Raw genomic sequence first — 18,928 nt, forward strand, 5'->3', positions numbered from 1 at the left:
TTGATCACCTTTCATATTTCAAATCACTGAAGGTATTTCCTAATTTTGTGCTTATAATTGCATTTTCTCCCCTATCTTAGCTGTACCCGGGGAACGTTTTAGACCTGCTTTACTTTGGAGTACACTACTCCCCTGGAAATTTTTTATATTGGCCTTTATTCGGTCATTAAATATTAACTGAGTCTAGCTAAGGATAAAGCGTTATATTCAGCCCTGGGGGATATAAAGTAAAGTAAGATAAAGGCTCAGCTTTGAACAGAATTGGGATGGAAAACAGGGGGTCCCAAGAAGAAGGTGATACATGCCATGTGGTTTGGGCAGACTTTGGGTAGATCTCACTGAGAAGTGGACACCTTGGACTTTGATGCAGAATCTGAGGATGCAGTAGGTGTTTGTTGTTGTTGTTGCTTTTTATTTGGCTGCATCTGGTCTTATCTGCAGCATGAGGGATCTGGTTCCCTGACCAGGGACTGAGCGCAAGCTCCTATTTTGCGAGTACGGAGTCTTAGCCACTGGACCGCCCGGGGAAGTTCCTGGAGTGAGATTTTGATGGGTAAAGAGAAGTGGGCCCAGGTGTATTGCTGAAAGTGGAAGGTAAATGAGGGGGAGAGAGTTATAATAGGGCAAGGTGTTTATTACACCAAGGGGGCCCTTCATGTGAAAAGAAGGGCTCATACAGGGCAGTGATGGAAGACAGGATGAGAAGGGTTGGCTTAAAATCCTAAGTTGTCGACTCAGCGGCTCCAAGCCCACTGCAATATGTTAGTCACGCAGTGGACAGGCATCCACGTGAAGCTGGGTTGTTATGTTGGAGTTGGGAGAGGGAGGTGAGGTTTTTATGCTGCTGACTTAGCCGGCTTGGTCAGAGATCCCACACGTCCCCTTTCAAAGGTGGCCTGAGGATAGGATGAGCCCCCATACTTAGTGATGGGCTTCCCACATGGTGATGGTGGTAAAGAACCTGCATGCCAATGCAGGAGATATAAGAGACTCGAGTTCAGTCCCTGAGTCAGGAAGATTCCCCGGAGGAGGGCACGGCTACCCTCCCTCTCCAGTAGTCTTGCCTGGAGAATCCCAAGGACAGAGGAGCCTGGTGGGCTACAGTCCACGGGGTTACAAAGAGTCAGACAAGGCTGAAGCGACTTAGCACACCCACAGCACAGCCATACTCCGTGACATGATTACCTCTGGCCCCCTCTTTTGTAGACACTCTTCCTCAGCCACTTCTTTTCAATTGAACTGTAACTTACTTTCAGTCAAATTTACTGCCTTTGCTGTGCAGTTCTATGAGTTTTGGCAAATCATGTGACCACCAACAGAATTAAAACACAGAACGGTTCCGTCACCCCACATTTCCCTGTGCCCCTCCGTTGTCAGCTTCTCCCCTCACCCCTGGCCCCTGGCAATCTGATTTGTGTTTGTGGGGTTTTGCTGTCCTTGCAGTTTTTTCATCAACATTACATGAATTCATAGTCCTTCCTTTCCACCGTTACAGCCTGTTTGGTTGACTTCTGCGCATCATGGTTCTAAGCTCAGAGTTTAATTTCATACCTCTCGCATGATTTGGTGTTTCTCCCTGCTTTCCCCAGCCTCCCCGATCCTGGTCTCCCCCTGCCGGAGAGTCCCGTGTCTCTCTCCTCCCCTCCGCAGGGAAACTTTTTAAGGATCATCGACACGGCCCCTTCCCTCCACATCCTCACCTCCCACGTCCTTGCTGCATGCAATCTGGCCTCCACGCCCACTGCCCTCGGTCAGACGCTCTTGCCAAGCACACCTCCCTGTTGATCCACCCCAGGAGCTCTTCCCCGTCTCTGTCTGCTTTGGCATCTCTGCAGGGCATGACGGTGGTGCCCGTCCCCTCCCTCGAGCGTTCCTCTCCCTTTGATGAGTAGCTCTGGACCCTTCCGGGATGCTCCCTGCCTCACCTCCCAAGCGAGCTCCTCTCCCGTCACCCTTTGCTCACGCGCTGGCGCTGCCCAGGTGAAACTCACACCTTCTGCCCTTACTGCAGGTTCCCTCTGAGCTGTGTCCCCTGGGTCGCATCATAATAGATGCCTGCAACTCTGTTTCTGATCTTTCGCAGGAGCTTCAGACCAGCTGTTACACCCCCTTTGGATGTCCTGAAGGTGCCTTGGACTAATGCCCCAAACTCATCATCAGCCCCACCCAACCCCACCCACCATGAAACCACTGCCAGCTGGAAAGCTCAAGATGGCCTTTGGCTGGTCCTTGCCCTCATCCTTCCTGTGTTGCTGCTTTGCGGGTTCTATTGATGGCGCATGTTCAATATCTCCAGATATGCTTCATTCCTGAGGCAGCCAGCCTCATCCAGACCACCACCTTCTCTTGCCTGCTTTATTAGAGTAACCTCTTATTTCCGATTTTACTTGGAATCTTCATATAGCAACCAAAGCCATTTTCTAAAACACTAAGTTGATCACGTGTAATTCCCTTGTCCAAAGCATATCAGTGTTTTTTTAGGGCCAAACTCTATAACATGTCACATGAAGCCCATCACCATCTGAGCCTTGTTTTATCTCTTCATTCATTCATTCAACATGTTGTTGATAACCTCTTGTGTGGCAGGCTCTGTTAGTTCCTTGGGAGCAGTTAGAAAACTGACCGACACCTCTGCTCTCATGATGATTGTGTAGAATGTCACAAATGAATTACACAGCATATCGGAAGGTGACAGGGGCTGTGGAGAAAGGAAGAGAATAAACAGTTGTGGGGGGAGCTGTTGGAGGTAGAGTAACACACAGCTTGTGATTTTAAATAAAGAGTTGGGAATTGCTGACTTGACAGAGGGACGTCCGAGAAGAGTTTTGAATGAAGTGAGGAAGTTAGCTGTGAGGAGATCTGGGTGGTGGTTGCATTCTGGGCCGAGGGCAGAGACCCTACCATGGCAGTGCGTCTGGTATGTATAAGGAGCAGAAAGGAGGCCAGGGTGGGGGGTGGGGGGGCACGTCAGTTGGGAGAAGTCAGTGCCACCAGGGAAACAATTGTACAGGGTCGGTGTAGGTCATTGTGAGAACTTGGGCTTTTACTCTGAAGGAGATGAGAAGCCATCAGAAGTATTTGAGCAGAGGGATGCCTGTGGCTGAGACAGAAGAGGAGCATTCTGGATGCTGACTGCTGGGTTGATTGCAGATTGTGTGGGGCCGGGGGCCAGGACAGAGACAAGTCGGGGAGCTATTCCAGGATCCCAGCTCCACTTTTCCCGACATCCCCCAAGCTCTGAGTTCAAGCCACATCCAACGGACTTCTCCCTTCAGATGGGCCATGGGTGCCCTTGTATCTCAGCCCCTGCTTGTCCTGTTCTTCCTCCTAGAAGGCCCCTTGCATGACCCCATCCTTTATAATCTTTGCTTGGTTCTTTAGTTGTTGTTCAGTCACCATATCATGTCCGACTCTTTGTGACCCCATGGGCTGCAGTACGCCAGGCCTCCCTGTCCCTCACTATCTTTTGGAGTCTGCCCAAGTTCATGTCCATTGAATCGGTGATGCCATCCAACCATCTCATCCTTTGTCGCCCTCTTCTCCTTCTGCCTTCAGTCTTTTGCAGTCTTATTTTGTCCCACTTGGATGTCAGTTCTTTCAGGACTTCTTCCAGGATTGAAGACAGAGCCCCTACTGTTCCAACAGCATCTGCTTTACCAGATGTCAGAGCTCTGGTCCCAGGGAACTGGGGTTGCCCATTTACATCTCTCTCTCTTCCACTTGTCTGGAAGCTTCACGAGGGTGGGGTCCGTGTTTCCTCCATCCTCTTCACACCTGGCTCCAGTGGGTGCCCCATTAACTGTGCTGTTGCCAAATCCCCAGGTCTGTGAGTGGCGGCCCCCTGAAGAACTGAAGCGGCTTCTCGACCTGGAGCTGAGGGACACGGGAGAGCCGCACCACCGGCTGCTGGAGCGCTGCCGGGACGTCATACGCTACAGCGTCAAGACCAGTAAGAGCGCCCCCCTCCCTTCATCTGTGCCGCTGACAGTCCTTGCATTTTCTTTAGCGAGTGTTTATCGCACAGTCAGGGGCTTCCCGGGTGGCTCAGCAGTAAAGAATCCACCTGCAGTGCAGGAGACATAGGAGGTGTGGGCTCGATCCCTGGGTGGGGAAGATCCCCTGGAGGAGGGCGTGGCAACCCATTCCAGTGTTCTTGCCTGGAGAATCCCGTGGACAGAGGAGCCTGGCGGGCTACAGTCTGGAGTAGCAAAGAGTCAGACATGACAGAAGCGACTTAGCATACACAGACCTCAGAGTAAAGCTGACTGTGAAATTCTTTATGGGATGAGAAACCTGGATGAAAAACAGTTGTTCTGAGGTTTTGACAACCGTTCCTCTAATCCCTAGTACAGATTTGTTGTCAGGGCCAAAGATAGGTTGATAGAAAAACTGATGGTGTTAAGCAGTCTTACATAAATACTATCTGCTCCTCGGCAATCCCCGTCCTCCATTTATAACCAACACCAGAAATTATGACTGCTGATTATCATTTCTTATGTTGGTGCCAACTGACAAATGGTAGTTTGATTATAGAGTTGGTGGAGATTTTAAATCTTGACCTCCCAGAATATCACCCCTCAACATGTTCCAGAGACTGTCTTCCTATAAACAGGGATAGATTTATTTGAAGAGTATTCTTAGGGTTGGCAAGAACCAAGTTATTTTATCCCATCTACCAGTATCAAGAGATAAAAACCTTTCAGAAGGTAAAATAACGCTTATCTTTTGTAAATGCAGCAACATGATATTTGTTTTCTACTTAAGTCCTACTCTGACTGACTGCTAATATACTATACACCCAGTGAACAAGTTTCAAAAGTAGGAGAAAACTTTCCAGAATATGCATTTCTCAGTGTGATGTAAAGGTAATCTAGTACTTAAGACCATACAGGCATTATGCTTTGTGAGTTCTGACACTGAACTAAATTTAGTGGAAAGAACATAATAAAATCCTGGCTAAAAAATAATTGGTTTATATTCCCTTAGGAAAGTCTGGTGCATGTATCAAAAACCCAGTTAGCATTTCAAAAGCAGAGATACATATCTCATTATTATAGTGCATGTCAGAAGCACAGAATGACATTTAGTGCAGTAGATTTTTCAGTTTACTGGATATTTTCCATAATGTTACCATGGAAATCAATCATAAATTAACACGGAACTAAAAAAAAAAACTTATTAAAATTACTTGTAGCAATGTCGGGTTTCCTTTGCCAGATTAGAGGAAGTTTGCCATGTTTTATACGAAAAGACATTTTCTTTTGAGCCTCTTGTTTTTCATTGAACTAGTTTAGAGAGAAAAAGAAGCCAAATGCTTTGAGTTTCTGTGAGAGGTCAGTAACTAAACTGGTTCCCAAATACCCACATTTCTAAATAGGCCCCCTGCCTCTTTATTCCTCATCATGCTGGGCGTCTTATGATTGAGAATGTCAAGCCAGCTGTTAGCCTGGAGTTTGGTGTGAATATTCACACTGTGTAAAGCCAAGAACCTTTGTGAGACCTTTTATAGGAGGGAAAAAATAGAAAGTTGGAACTAAAGTTTTTCAAGTCTTAAAGGCAAGTGCCTTTGAAGCCGGTTGAATCAGAAAGTTTATGTAAGCTGCGCAATGAGTCACATCTTACTCCATAGACAGGATGCCAGCTGCACCATAAAAAAATGGTCCAATCTGAAAAATTAAAAGGCCACTCACTGCCAAGAGCCTGAAGTGAACCCTGTCGGTGAGTGAAATGTGTTCAAATTAGGGAAATTGACATCGATAATTTCAGAAGGTAAAGGTAGCCACAGGCTTTTTGATATGTGGACAGATTGCTCCAATAATCCCTTTCTCAGGGTTCTGGTTTGGGTCTGGGTTGTATTTAAAAGGAAACAGGTAGGACCTCCCTGGTGATACAGCAGATAGGAATCTGCCTGCCAATGCAGGGGATACGAGTTCGACCTCTGGTTTGGGAAGATCCTACATGTGAAGCAGCTAAGCCTGTACGTCACAACTGCAGAGCCCGTGCACCTCAGCCTGTGTTTCACAACAAGAGACGCCCCCACAGTGAGAAGCCCGTGCACTGCAGAGAGGGGTTCTAGAGAGGACCCCCCACTTGCCGCAACTAGAGAAAGCCTACGTGCAGCCACAGACCCACTGCAGCCAAAAAATAAACAAATGAAAAAAAATCATTAAAAGAGAATGACATAAGTAAACCAAAGGTCTCAAAAAAGTGCTCAAGGTTTGCTTAGAAACGTTGTTCAGTAGACAGGCTTATGAGATGGAGCTTCAACATTTGGTTCCCTTGTACATGACTAGATTTAAATTTTTTTTTTTAAATTGAGGTATAATGTGCATTCAGTAAAGTGGACAAATCTCAGGTGGTCAACTCAGTGAATTTGTACATATCTGCATGTAAGTGACCATCACTTATATCAAGGTATAGACCATTCCTGGGACTCCAGAGGCTCCTCCAACCCAGTGCTAATCAGTATCTCCTGCCAGAGGCACCCAGAATTCTCCCCTCTGTCAGCATCAGTCAGCTTTGCCCCACATTGAACATCGTGTAGCTGGAATCATGCACCGTATGCCCTTTGTATAGCTGCTTTCACTGTCTGAGGATTCACTTATGTTACTGCTATATCGATGGTTTTCTTTCTTTTTTATTGTTGTGTGAATTAATATTCTGCTTCAATTTACAGACCATCCAAGATTTTTCAACCAGTTATATGCTGGACTTGATTATTACTCCTTGGTAGCCAGATTTATGACAGAAGCATTAAACCCAAGTGTGTAAGTACATTTTACTGGAATTTTACACTGAATATGGATTAGAGATTTTGTTAAGTAGATGAAGTTTTATTTCATGAACTTCTGTTTAATTGTTTCATTGGTGCAGTGTCATCATAAATAATGGAAGAGTCTTATGACATTAGCAGTGTTTAAAGAGCAGTTTGATCTGATAGTGGTACTGTGGGATGGTGAAGGCAGGAATTCTCTCCACTTAACAGATGAGAAAATCGATTAAGCAACTTTTCATTTATTCCATCATGAAAAACCATATCTGTGCTAAGGTGCTGGAGAGATTCTTTGTGTAAAAGCAGATCTTAGCTTTGCCTTCATGAAGCAAATAATCTAGATATAGAGATACTGCATGCAAATTAATCAAAATGATCTGCACAGATTAATATTTTCAAGTGAAGGAGAGGTACGTGATGCTATAAATATACATGGGACAATTTTTCCTAGTTGTGCACTCAGGGAAGTCTTCTCTAAGCAGGTGATAGCTAAGAGCTGAAGAATGAGTGGAAGTTAGCTGGGTGAAAAGAGGAGGGATGAATTCCAAGCAGAGGAGACAGCATGTACAAATGCCTTGTGGCAGGAGACAGCCTGACATATGCTATGAACTGAAAGTCAGGGTGGTAAAGCTGAGAAAACTGCGAGGGGTGTTGGGGGGATAAGATTGGAGCCAGACGTGGGGGACCCAGTGGGCCAGGCTCATGAGTCATTCTAAGTACAATGAAAAGCCTCTGAAGATTTCCAAATCACTAAGTGACATTTGCCTACTGAAAAGATCACTGGAAATATGGAAAGTGGATTGGAAGGGACCCATTAGGATGGCATTGCCTTAGTCAGGTCAGAGATGACAGTTGCTTGGATCTAGAGAGAAGTGGTAGGAATAGAAAAAAATGTGTTTGGAAGGTAAAACAGAAAAGCCTGGAGAATATACTGGATCTTGGAAATGGGGACATGAGGGAAGTTTATAAGATGATGCCTAGGTTTCTGGCTTTAATAGTTGGGTTGATGGTCGTGTCAGTCATTGAAATGGCAGTTTTCAAGTATACAGTGAAAAAAGCAAGAGCAGTAATTCAGTTTTCAATTGTGAGCATTTGTGTTTGCAGTAATTTCAAAATATCTAAGAGTATGCTCTTGGAGAGTTGTGATATACATGGGCCTGGAATCCTGGTATTTTTATGAAATTCTAAATTTAGATGTTTACCGGTCATGGATGAGATTCCTTAAGTCAGGCATTCTCAACTCCTGCTCTTTAACTCAACCTGGGAGCTTTAAAAAAAAAAAATATTAAAGGAAAATACCACCCCCACCCCCCACCAAGAAAAGTCCCAATGGAGACCAAGTAAATCTGAATTTCTGTCAGTGTGTCCCAGGCACTGATACATTTTCATAGCCCGACAAGTGATTTTAATGAGCAGGATGGAGACACTTTCAAATAAAAATAAACCAGGAGCGGGAGAAGCACCGCTTGCAGGACAGAACATGGAGGGAGGAGAGCAGAGGGCTCAGCCTGCCTTGAGGGCATCTGACATTCCCTGGTCGGGAGGCGGAGTGCCCACCTGCAAGGGAGGGAGAAGGAGGAGAAAGTCCAGGGGAAGTCCAGGGGCCGTGGAGGAGAGTGTGTCCAGAGTCCCATGTTGTTGAGTGTTTAAGACAAGAGTGACAAATATCCCCTGGATTAACAATATGGGTGTCATGCGTGACTTCTGTCAGAGAATTTTTGGTAGAATATTCAAGACAATCCCAGATACCAGGTTACAATGGGTAGAAGAGATAAGTGGTAGGAAAGATAGTAAAATTACACAATTCCATGACCCTTTCCTTGTAAGTCCTGGGATTTTTCTAACTCCTCATCTGGGTTCTTTTACTGAAATATTTAGAGGCTTTTTAAGTATTAAATTGCTGAACAGGCCCCTCGAAATCTCACTAAGCCATGAGCACATTCTGTATCACCCCCTCCTCCATCTCCAGGTTTATAGTTGAGCTAGTTTCCAAAGACAAATTTAATAGTATTTTTTTCATACTAAAAAGGAAATGATTATTTCCCTTTTATTTGTAATATTTTTTTTAACATATGTCTCATTTTTCACACTTTTAGTATGTGTTAGTTTCCTAAACATGGTTGAAAATAGAACCTAAATTGTTGAAAAATGATGTAATGTCTGTAGAGTGCTTGGCACGTAGGGAGGTGATACACAGTAAGTAGTATTCTTTTTCCCCTCTTTACCAAAGTTTTTTTTTTTTTTCTTCTTCTAGATGTTAGCATAATTGCATTAAATCCCATGACTATAAATTTAAATGTGTCTGTTTAGCTTACTTTAGCTTACTTATTTAGGGTACACATTTACTCAGATTCAAGTTAGTGTAATCACCTAGCTATTGGAGAAGGAGATGATACGTAGTAGTCATCCTCCAACTTTCTGGAGAAAGAAAGAAGCCTTACAAAGTGACCTGGTAACTGTCTCAGGCTGGGGTTCCTGGGCGCTTAGTGAGCAGGGTGTTTATTAAGGCCAACCCCTAGGATCTATATGGGTGCTGGAGGGGAAAGAAACAGCTGGGCAGAGTTAGGAGTCAAGCCCCCATGCAGGCTCTGAGACCCCACCAGCGACTCCATGGATCTCTGGAGCTACCCTGGCTCTGCAGGGTGTTCTGGAGCTGGGCCCACGTGGCCAGGCCTGGTTGGTCCTCCAGATGGACCAGTCATCAGCTGTGGAAGACCACAGAACATGCCTAAAGGGGTTAACTTAGCAATGCTCCCTGCTGACAGCATTCCAACTCTCAGCCACGGACCTTCACAACAGGGATCCAGGCAGCGCTTCATAGTAAAACCATCACTCTGTAAGAGATGTCCATAGTGCTCTTGCCGTTTGTACCAACACGTGAGTGTGGTGGAGGAAAGCCAGGCTCTACAGCTGACTGCTAGGGTAGCTCATGGTAGTAGCCTAATAAACCTGGTTGCCACGACAATGGTTTTTCTTTAACCAACCTCCAAAACAGCATCCACAGAGCAAAACGGCCACTGCTCATGGCTAATACAAAGACTACAGATGCACTGCTTTGCTCTCTCCCACTGGAAGCAAAAGTTTTCTGTAAATTAAGACTTCGAAGTAGCTAGTGTCCCTAGCGCACCAGCTACCGGCTTTTGTCCAGCCATGACCAGCACTGTCATGGTCTCTGTGTATTTCTTTATCTCTGATGGATTCGTTTCCAAAGACTCTCCCCACACTTCAGCAGCCACTTGGTTTCATAAAACTGTGTGCATTTCTTGGGACTCCATAGGGATGGTTTGACTCTAGTCATAGAAGTGAAGTGTTTTTTATATCTGTCTAGTTATACGTATGAGGTGTCCCCAGTGTTTCTGTTAGTGGAAGAAGCGGTTCTGAAGAAAATGATTGAATTTATTGGCTGGAAAGAAGGGGATGGAATATTTAACCCAGGTAAGTACAATTAGTTATTGCCTCCATTAAAGCATCTGCAATTTTATTCCTGCCTTAATATGAGGAACAACTCCCTGCAGATTTCCACATGACATGAAGTTAGGTATGAATCATGCTCCTTGGGGAGGATCAAGTTTGTGCCTTCCTCCAGAGTATGATATTTTCTGTAAATGCTACAGAAATGACATACACGCCAACAAATGAGATGTCTAAAACTTTGGATTTATATCCAACACAAATGAATTTATCTACTGGTGGGAATTTGAAGGGCTATTATATGTTTATCAAGCTTATCAATTCATTTTACTTGAGAAGTTTCCTGAAATGTATTTTGTTTCCCCTACAGTCTTTCTTGGGGACCAGGGAGGAGCATATACTGTCATTTTATTGATTAAAGACAGAAAGAATATTATTACTATTAGCTATGGACACTTGGGTAGCAGCCCTACATCCATAGATGGAAGCTTTGAGTTTAGAAAAACTCTGGAATGAGAGAAGAGACCAAAACTTCTGGAGTTGGAGATGAGGACGTGTGTAAAAGGAACGGGAGGGGGTCGTCCCATGATTTTGACAGTCATTTGTCATTAGACAGGTGTGCCCACAGCCATCCATGCCTCCCACTGTAGCTGGCACTCTGGGGACAATGACGTCATGCTATCCATATTTCCATTTTTGTTTTTGCAGGTGGTTCAGTGTCCAATATGTATGCCATGAATTTAGCCAGATATAAGTACTGTCCTGGTATTAAGGAAAAGGGGCTGTCTGGCTTGCCAAGATTAATCCTTTTCACATCTGCAGAGGTAAAAATAAAATTATTTTTGATATGAGATACAGATTTTCTGAAAATGAACATGTCATGGAAGAGGGCTTGTTTGTTTGGGGGCTCCCGAGGGTGCTTTTTGTCAGTGTGTAAGTCATGTGCTATGTACAGCGTCGTATTTCATTCCAGAAGAAATTCTGATGCATTTGATATTGTAAGCCCTGACCACCCTCTTTTGTATATCACCTTTACTTAAGATGTATAGTCTGTAACGTGTTATTGGAGAAAAGAGAATACTTAATTTCAAAGTGCCACCTCTTTCTGTGAATCTCTGCTTTGAGCGTCTTATTTATTAGAATTTAGGTGATTGCTCCTGATCTCAGCTCTGTCTTCCGCTCCCATCTCCTTGGGAAACTGATTGTGTTGAGTGGCTAACGTGAGGGCCCTCCGAGGAAAGGGAGGAATTCAGTGACAGTGAGTCACACAGACACACGAGGGGGTGTTACCACAACGCCCCACTGCAGTGAGAGGCCGGACTGGGTGAGCACGCAGGCCCGTGCCTAGGCTGCCCGGGGCCAGCTCCTGTCTCCACTGCCTACTCTCTGAGTGACCTGGGTAAGTCGATGCATCCCGCTGAGACTCAGTGTCCTAATTTATAAAGATGACTCTATCAGTTAGCTCTAATATGTAACAGATTCCTCCTAAACCCAGCAGCATGCAGCTATAGCCAGACATGGCCCTCAGGTTTGGGGACAGCCGAGCAGCGCTGGGCTTGCCTGGCCTGTGGCTGCTCTGGGCGTGGTTGGGCTGGGCTGACTACAGGGATGCTCCAGCGGGCTGGTCCACTGTTATCCTGGCCGCGGTGCAGGTGAAAAACAACACCGAGACATGCTGGGCCTCTTGAGTTCCGGGCTCAGAACTGGCACGTTGTCGTTTCCCCATCATTTTCTTGGTAAAGTAAGTTACATATAGGAACCCAGATCCAAGAAGTAGGGAAATAGACTTCACCTCTTAAGGAGACTCTCTGCAAAGCTGCCCGGAGAAGGGATTGGATGCAGGGGGCGGTGAACAGCCTGGAGCCACAGAAACGACCCAGGAGTCGTGTGAGCTTAGTTATCACCAGAGATCGAATGAGTTAGAGCATGTAGAGTAGTACCTGGCGCATCCTAGACAGAAATGTTAGATCCTTGTAGTAACAGGAGGAGGAGAGGGCTTTCCAGGTGGCGCTGGTGGTAAAGAACCCGCCTGCCAGCGTAGGAGACACAGGAGACACAGGTTCGATCCCTGGGTCAGGAAGATCCCCTGGAGGAGGAAACGGCAGCCCACTCCAGTATTCTTGCCTGGAGAATCCCAGGGACAGAGGAGCCTGGCGGGTACAGTCCATGGGGCGGCAGAGTCGGACACGACGAGCACCTTGGCACGCATGCACTCAGGAGGAAGAGAACGACCCAGCTACACTAACATGGGATGCAGCTCAAATACCGTCTTACTTGGAAAGGATGCTTTTTATTTTTTCTGTTTGTGGTTCCAGTGGGGGCCTCTGTCCATCCCACCACTGCTTTTGCCCCACGTCCCCTCCTGTGCCTCCTGCAGTAATCCTAGATCTCCTGTCAAACACATGAGATGGGCAAAATCTGACAGTTTTCTGTTAACTCCAACTGGACTTTCCTGTATCTGTTACTCTCTTCCAAGAGCAGAAGTTATTTTATTACCACAAAAGTATAATCTGTGCGGGAACCTGACCACCCCTATGTGTTTCCTCTGTCCTGCCTGACCATTGGTTAGCTCAGCACCAAGTGCAGAGTGGACATTGAGTTGGGGCAGCTAGGAGGAGGCGTCTCATCTGAGATTCTGAACTTACCTCCCCAGGCCCTTCCTCACAAGATGTTCTTTCTGTAGCAAAAGAGGAATATTTAGGAATGTGGACTTCTAGGGGAAAGGCTGGGTGTCTTGAGATTATGATGGAGTAGAGTTTCCTGCCTGGGTTTCTACCCTCAGTATTTCAGGTGAAGGAACCCTAGGATATCAGAAATGCAGAGTCCCTTCTGCATTTGAATTGCTATGTCCATGCCTGGAAAAGCTGATTAAAAAGGGGCCCTGCTCTCAGCACAGTGCCTTTACTTTTGCCTTTTCTCATTCATCATTTGGTTTAAAAGGTACCAGAGGAACGTCCCTGGCTGTCTCATGGTTAAGTCTCTGTGCTTCCACTGCACAGAACAGGTTCAATCCCTGGTCAGGGAACTAAGATCTTGCATGCCATGTGGTATGGCCAAAAATAAATTAATTAATTAAGAATAAATTAAAAAAAAAAGAATAAATAAATAACATGTACCAGAGTTCTTTTATGGAATAATTGGCCTGGAAGTGGGGAAGAAATTCTGTGGAAGACTAAAATGAAGATGATGCCTGGGGAAGACCAGTAACACAGGTATAGCTGGCAAATTGGGCATGAAAAAAAACTGAATCCTTGTGGAGTTGTGAAACCAAGAGCTGAGTATTTTTTAAAATCTCTGTTGGAGATGTGTGTGTGAAAAGAGGTGAAATATATGCCTCAGCTGACGTGCCAGCAGGAGATGAAGCCAGAAAGCCACACTCGACCTGCGTCGTAGTTTGCTCAGACTGCTCTAGCAAAATACAGAGTGGGTGGCCCGAACAGCAGACATGGATTTCTCAACAAATCTGGAGGCCGGGCATCCAAGATCGACATGCTGGTAGATTCAGTGTCTGGGCAGAGCCCACTTCTTGGCCTGTGAGCCTCTTTGTGCTCACATGGTTTTTCTTCTGTCCACGTTTCTGGTCAGACTGGGATCTGCCTCCTCCTTCCTACAAGGACACTCATTCCACAGGAACTTTGCCCTAGTGACCATCACACTGGGGACCGGACATTTGAAGGGACCCAAGCATGCTGTCCACAACAAAGTGAACTCCACAGAGCTGTGAACACACGACAGCCTTGAATATATGCATGTCTGCCCCGTCCATCCACGTTCTTCTTTGTAGCTGTTTCTTTGTAGCATCCTTTTTCCTTGCTCTGCCAAAGAGACCCAGGTCACAGCATGTGTATTATTTTAATTCATATTTCAGTGTCCTCTTTACCACTACTTACAACACATCCATTCCTTACTTAGTTTAAAAGGGGAATTAAAGCTGTGTTCCCTAAAAGATCCTAATTACTAATCTTTTTGTTATATTCCCATTGTTTGCTTTCAAGTGCTGACCCATGGTCTCCTGATTATTTCCCCAGACTGTTTTGTTCAGTGGCCTTACTTTTCTAGTTATTGTGCAGCCCTACATGAACCAGGGCAGCTATTCCATCTCTACCTTGCAGAATGTGTGTCCTCACCTCTAAAGGTGTTTTGCATAAGTTCAGGTGTCCATAGTCACTCAGATATTGGTGGAGACTGGGCAGATCATAGCAGAGACCCTATAGCATAGACTGTCAGTGCATCCACACTAGCCCTGCCTTGCCAGAGGGGACCCAAAGAAAAGGGAACTTTTGGAGAGAAATAATTAAAGTAAAAAACATTTGTAGCTTGGTTAGCAGTTAAATATGAACGCTAGTGTTAAAGAATCCACATGCCAATGCAGGAGATGTAAGAGATATGGGTTCGATCCCTGGGTCGGGAAGGTTCCCTGGAGGAGAGCATGGCAACCCACTCCAGTATTCTTGCCTGGAGAATCCCACGGACAGGGAGCCTGGCGGGCTACAGTCCATGGGGTCACAAAGAGTTGGACACGACTGAAGCAACTTTGCACATGGGAATTCCTTAAATTTAGAGAAATCTTAGTTTTGTCATTCAAATCATTTTGGAAATCAGCATGAAGTAGTGAATATTGTCTGCCACTCAAAAGCGAGGCAGAAGGAAGCCCTTTTCACTCCCAGGCCAGCAACCAGTTGTCCTGGTTCCTTTCCATCAGGGTCCAGGCTGGGGTGAGGCAGTGAGGTGACCAGAGTACATGTCTCAAGGTCACACCTTCTTAACTTTCGCACTGGAGGTACCTCACCCCCTCCACCCACTTTGTGGCCCTGCTCTCTAGTGAGGCTGTCCCAGGTCCAGGACCATCGCAGGCATGGATGGGGTGAGCAGGTGCTTTCCAGGATGTCATGCAGAAAGGCAGTCCATCTGGATCCCGACTCTGCCTCTTTAGGAATCGAACCAGCTGTGTGCTCTTGGAGAAGTCCCTATACTTCCTTTTCCTCGTTTCCTAAGGCATGACAGTCATGATCGTGCTCTCCCCACCACCTGAAGCTCATCTGGGCACTGAACTAGCCAACATGTTAGAAGGACTCCGAGTGTCCACAGCACAAACCTTGAGCATGGAAAACTACAGTGCTCTGAGAAAATCAAGGTCACAGAGGAAAGCTTTTCTGGAACCAGGAATGAAAATTTCCATGCAGTTCTGTCCTTCATGTGGGCATTGGCTGTCTTGTCTTCATAGAAATAAATGCCTGCTGAGAATCGTGCACCTTCTGTGGGACGGTGAAACCCAGCCGGTGAAGGGAGCAGGCATTCTTGTGTCTAAATGCAGCTGTTATTTCTGAACTTGGCTTCTAGGTTTTTCCTTCCCTTGAAGCTACTCAGTATATCTGAAGCATCACCCTTTCTTTTTTTTTCCGCCTTTCCAAGGTTCTTTTCCTCCTCTGATGTTTTCAGATGTTTAGACTTCAGTTTTTCAGACTTTGAAAAAAAAAAATCTGTCCTTATGCATTTGACATTGCCATTGGACTCCCAGTTTGCCCAGAGATATCCAAAAATAGCTCCAGAAGCTATTCTTATTCTGATAATGAGGGTTTTATTCAGCAGATCCATTGATTGGGGATATGTTGCTATTTTTCAGGGCAAAGCAGTGTGATTTTCCTTACTGGCATATGTCAGTGGGGGTAGGCTGCTATTTATCATTATGAAATCAATAGCTGTTTGGTGCCAGAGGCCCCAGTCTCTGGTGAGAAATAATTCACCTTAGTTGTCACCTTAGCTATGGTGGACTGATGTAGCAAGTAGAGAATTAACTATGTTTTCATGTACATTATTACTCTTCACTATGCATGTGTTCTTGTAACAACCTGAAATGAATGCATCCTAGAGGCATTTTGAATGTGTCTTATTCGATATTTGGAAATTAATTTTTTTTAGGATGATGTCATTTCTCCTGATGGTGTTACTTCGGCGTGTATTTTTATAGAGTTAAAAAAAGAGCTCTCCATAAAACTCTCTTGACAAAAGAGGGAAAAAATTACCACATTTGAGGGAATATATCAAGTTAAGTGTGAAGGCATGACTACTCGTTTAATGTATTCATACCTACAAATTAAATGACTGAGGTTTTTTTTTTTGGTACAATAATGTCCTTTAGCACCTTCAGTTTTTCTGGCATGAAAAAGAATTAACTGACCGCCTGTCCATGTTGATGTATAAAGAGAAACATCTCCAGTGTTTGAGTGTTAATTATTTTATAGGATTTATGTAGAGAAAAAAGGCCCAACAATCCAGAGTATATAGTACTATTTGCCAGTAAGAAATAGACAAGACCTAATTCCATAGACAGCTCTTAGCCTCATTCCTGCCAGGGCTATGTCTCATAGTATATATGTAAATTAGTGTTACTTCTTAAAATTTTATTTTGTTTATTTACTTTTTGGCTACACCACGTGACATTTGGGATCTTAGTTCTCCAACCAGAGATTGAGCCTGTGTCCCCTGCAGTGGAAGCACAGAGTCTTAACCACTGGACCACCAGGAAATTCCCAAACTATTATTACTTTCGTTATTGTGATTTTAGCCACATTCCCTCATGTCTAATTTCAGTCCTATAGTCAGTATTAAACGAGACTAGTCAAGTATCTGATCAGCATGTATAACTCATTGTTCGCTCTTGAAAATGGCTTCTTCTGTGGTCTGTGATTACAGTTTTTGAGACAGAGTCTTGATCACCCCTTAGAGGGTTTTTGAGTCAGCAGTGGACTAGATTCTGTTTCCATCAATACTGAGTTTTATTGGAAGCATCAAGAGAAACTTTTCCTCAGTGTTATGGAAAACAACAACCTTCAGTGACCAAGTTTGTTCATACACCGGGCTCTGTGCCGGCTGTTTACATGCATGAACCGTTTTAACTGCATAACAAGCAGATGGAGGAGGCACCCACATAGCCACTTTATAGATTAGCAAATCGAGGCTCGGAGAGCATGCGTTCTTTGCTCAAGGGTCCATATCTGTAGGGGAGAACTTGGAATTAGATCTTGGTTTCTCTGATCCCAAGGGAAGGCAGTGTTTTTGACCACCATACTGAAGAGCTCAGTTGAATGAAGACCTTTTATGTTTTAAGGCAATACTACTGCAGCGATTGGGCTCAGCCGTGGGACACACCCATGTGCTAATACGCAGTACCTTTTTCACGCCGTGTATCCGTGTCTCTCTCCCCCTCGCCTCTTTGAATGTAGTGTCATTACTCCATGAAGAAGTCTGCTTCCTTTCTTGGGATCGGTACTGAGAATGTGCGCTTTGTGGAGACAGATGGAAGGTAACGGGGGACAGGATCCAGAAGCCTGGCCGGGGCGGTGGCAGCGGGGATCAGTACCATTTACAAAGCTGTCCCACATCTGTTCTCTGCCGAGTGTGACTGTGTCCCAAATCTGTTCTCTCAGAGGAAAGATGATACCTGAGGAGCTGGAGAAACACGTGCAGGAGGCCAAGAAAGAGGTGCGTGGGCCAGGAGAGGGAGGGAGGGGAGACGTGCGCGTGTCTGGGCCTGAAGGAGAGGATGCGGGAGCGGCCGGGCCCCCTCTGTGTGTCGGGGAGGGAGGAGGTCCTCTCAGGGTGGGCGGAGGGAGCTCATCTGCAGAGCTGCTGGGCCTGGTGCTTGCTCTAAGTGTCCTGTGGAGCTTCTAGAATGTGTTCATTCCCAGGGGGCTGGAGCCTGTTGAAACACGAATGTCACTCTGTACCAGGTTCTTGCCTAGAATAAGCTTCAGAAGCTTGTTCTGGGCTCTCTTGCTGCTCTATAGCTCCTGACTCTGAGGATGCCTCAGGCCAAACCAGTTACCTCTGGGCTGCATTCAGGATGGTTTCTGACTTCTTGATCACACAATCCTCCTGGGTTGTTTCCCTGTGAAGCCCATCCGTAACTGTCACCCCCGCTGGGTCTGAGCCTAGTATTTCTACTCTGGCAGACTGTCCTCTCTTCTTGGCTTCCAGACTGTTTGAAAGCTGGCCTGCCCATTGCTGGAGGAGGCAAGGCATGGCCCTCCTCACCTGCTCTACTGAGGCAAGGCCTGGCCCCGATATCTGCTTTATTTTTAAGCCTGACATCAGCTATCTTGCTTCTTGGGCCAAACGCCTGATGGATTAGGTCCAGCCACTCCTATGCATCCTTCCCATCCCCTGGAAGCCCCGCGGCCAGTGAAGCTTCAGACCCTTCTCCCATCACTTCCCAATAGGCAGCAACAGCGTCAGGTGTGTTCAGATTTTGAGCTGTGATAGAAGTTTCTCTGTCCTCAGAGGGCTTCACACTGAGGCATGAGTTCTTTTATTTTTATTTTTTAAGTTTTAACATTATATTTCTGTTTTTCTGTTCTTTTACTCTTTATATAATTTTTTAACTTCTCCAGAATTCACCTTGTCTGGAGCATGCTCGATCGCTGTATTTGGTTTGATATTCTCTATTTAAAAGTTCTGCTTTTATTGCAGATGTACCGGCTTCTGGTGTGTGTCCTTAGATCTGTGTTTTTAAAACATTCCATTGACAAATGGATTTGATAGTTGTCTTGTGGTACAGGTTAACCGATTTCTTTATCCTCTTGAGTAAAATTCTGCATTGAAACCTGTTTGTTCTGCTGTGGACTACAGATGTCACCTTTAGCTTTATCTATTTTTTAAAAATCTAATTGTATCTTTTTCTACAGAAGCTCCTATCAAAGAAACTTATGTTGTTAATGCTTGTTGGCGGGGAATATTGACTCCGCT

At 45.4% G+C, this 18,928-nt stretch overlaps 1 protein-coding gene across 4 annotated transcripts in view; it reads left to right on the plus strand.

Annotated features, from left to right (window-relative positions):
• The window catches only part of GADL1 (glutamate decarboxylase like 1), a 180,708-nt gene that overhangs the window by 36,048 nt on the left and 125,732 nt on the right, over nt 1–18,928 (plus strand). For all 4 annotated transcript variants that reach the window (XM_043442939.1, XM_043442938.1, XM_043442940.1 and 1 more), the window contains exons 3-8: nt 3,823–3,949; nt 6,677–6,767; nt 10,101–10,207; nt 10,892–11,007; nt 17,407–17,486; nt 17,611–17,665. In XM_043442939.1, the coding sequence (XP_043298874.1) occupies nt 3,823–3,949; nt 6,677–6,767; nt 10,101–10,207; nt 10,892–11,007; nt 17,407–17,486; nt 17,611–17,665 (576 nt within the window). The remainder of the gene's footprint in view (nt 1–3,822; nt 3,950–6,676; nt 6,768–10,100; nt 10,208–10,891; nt 11,008–17,406; nt 17,487–17,610; nt 17,666–18,928) is intronic.

Source organism: Cervus canadensis, chromosome 22, assembly GCF_019320065.1.
Source record: "Cervus canadensis isolate Bull #8, Minnesota chromosome 22, ASM1932006v1, whole genome shotgun sequence".
Taxonomy (NCBI): Eukaryota; Metazoa; Chordata; class Mammalia; order Artiodactyla; family Cervidae; genus Cervus; species Cervus canadensis.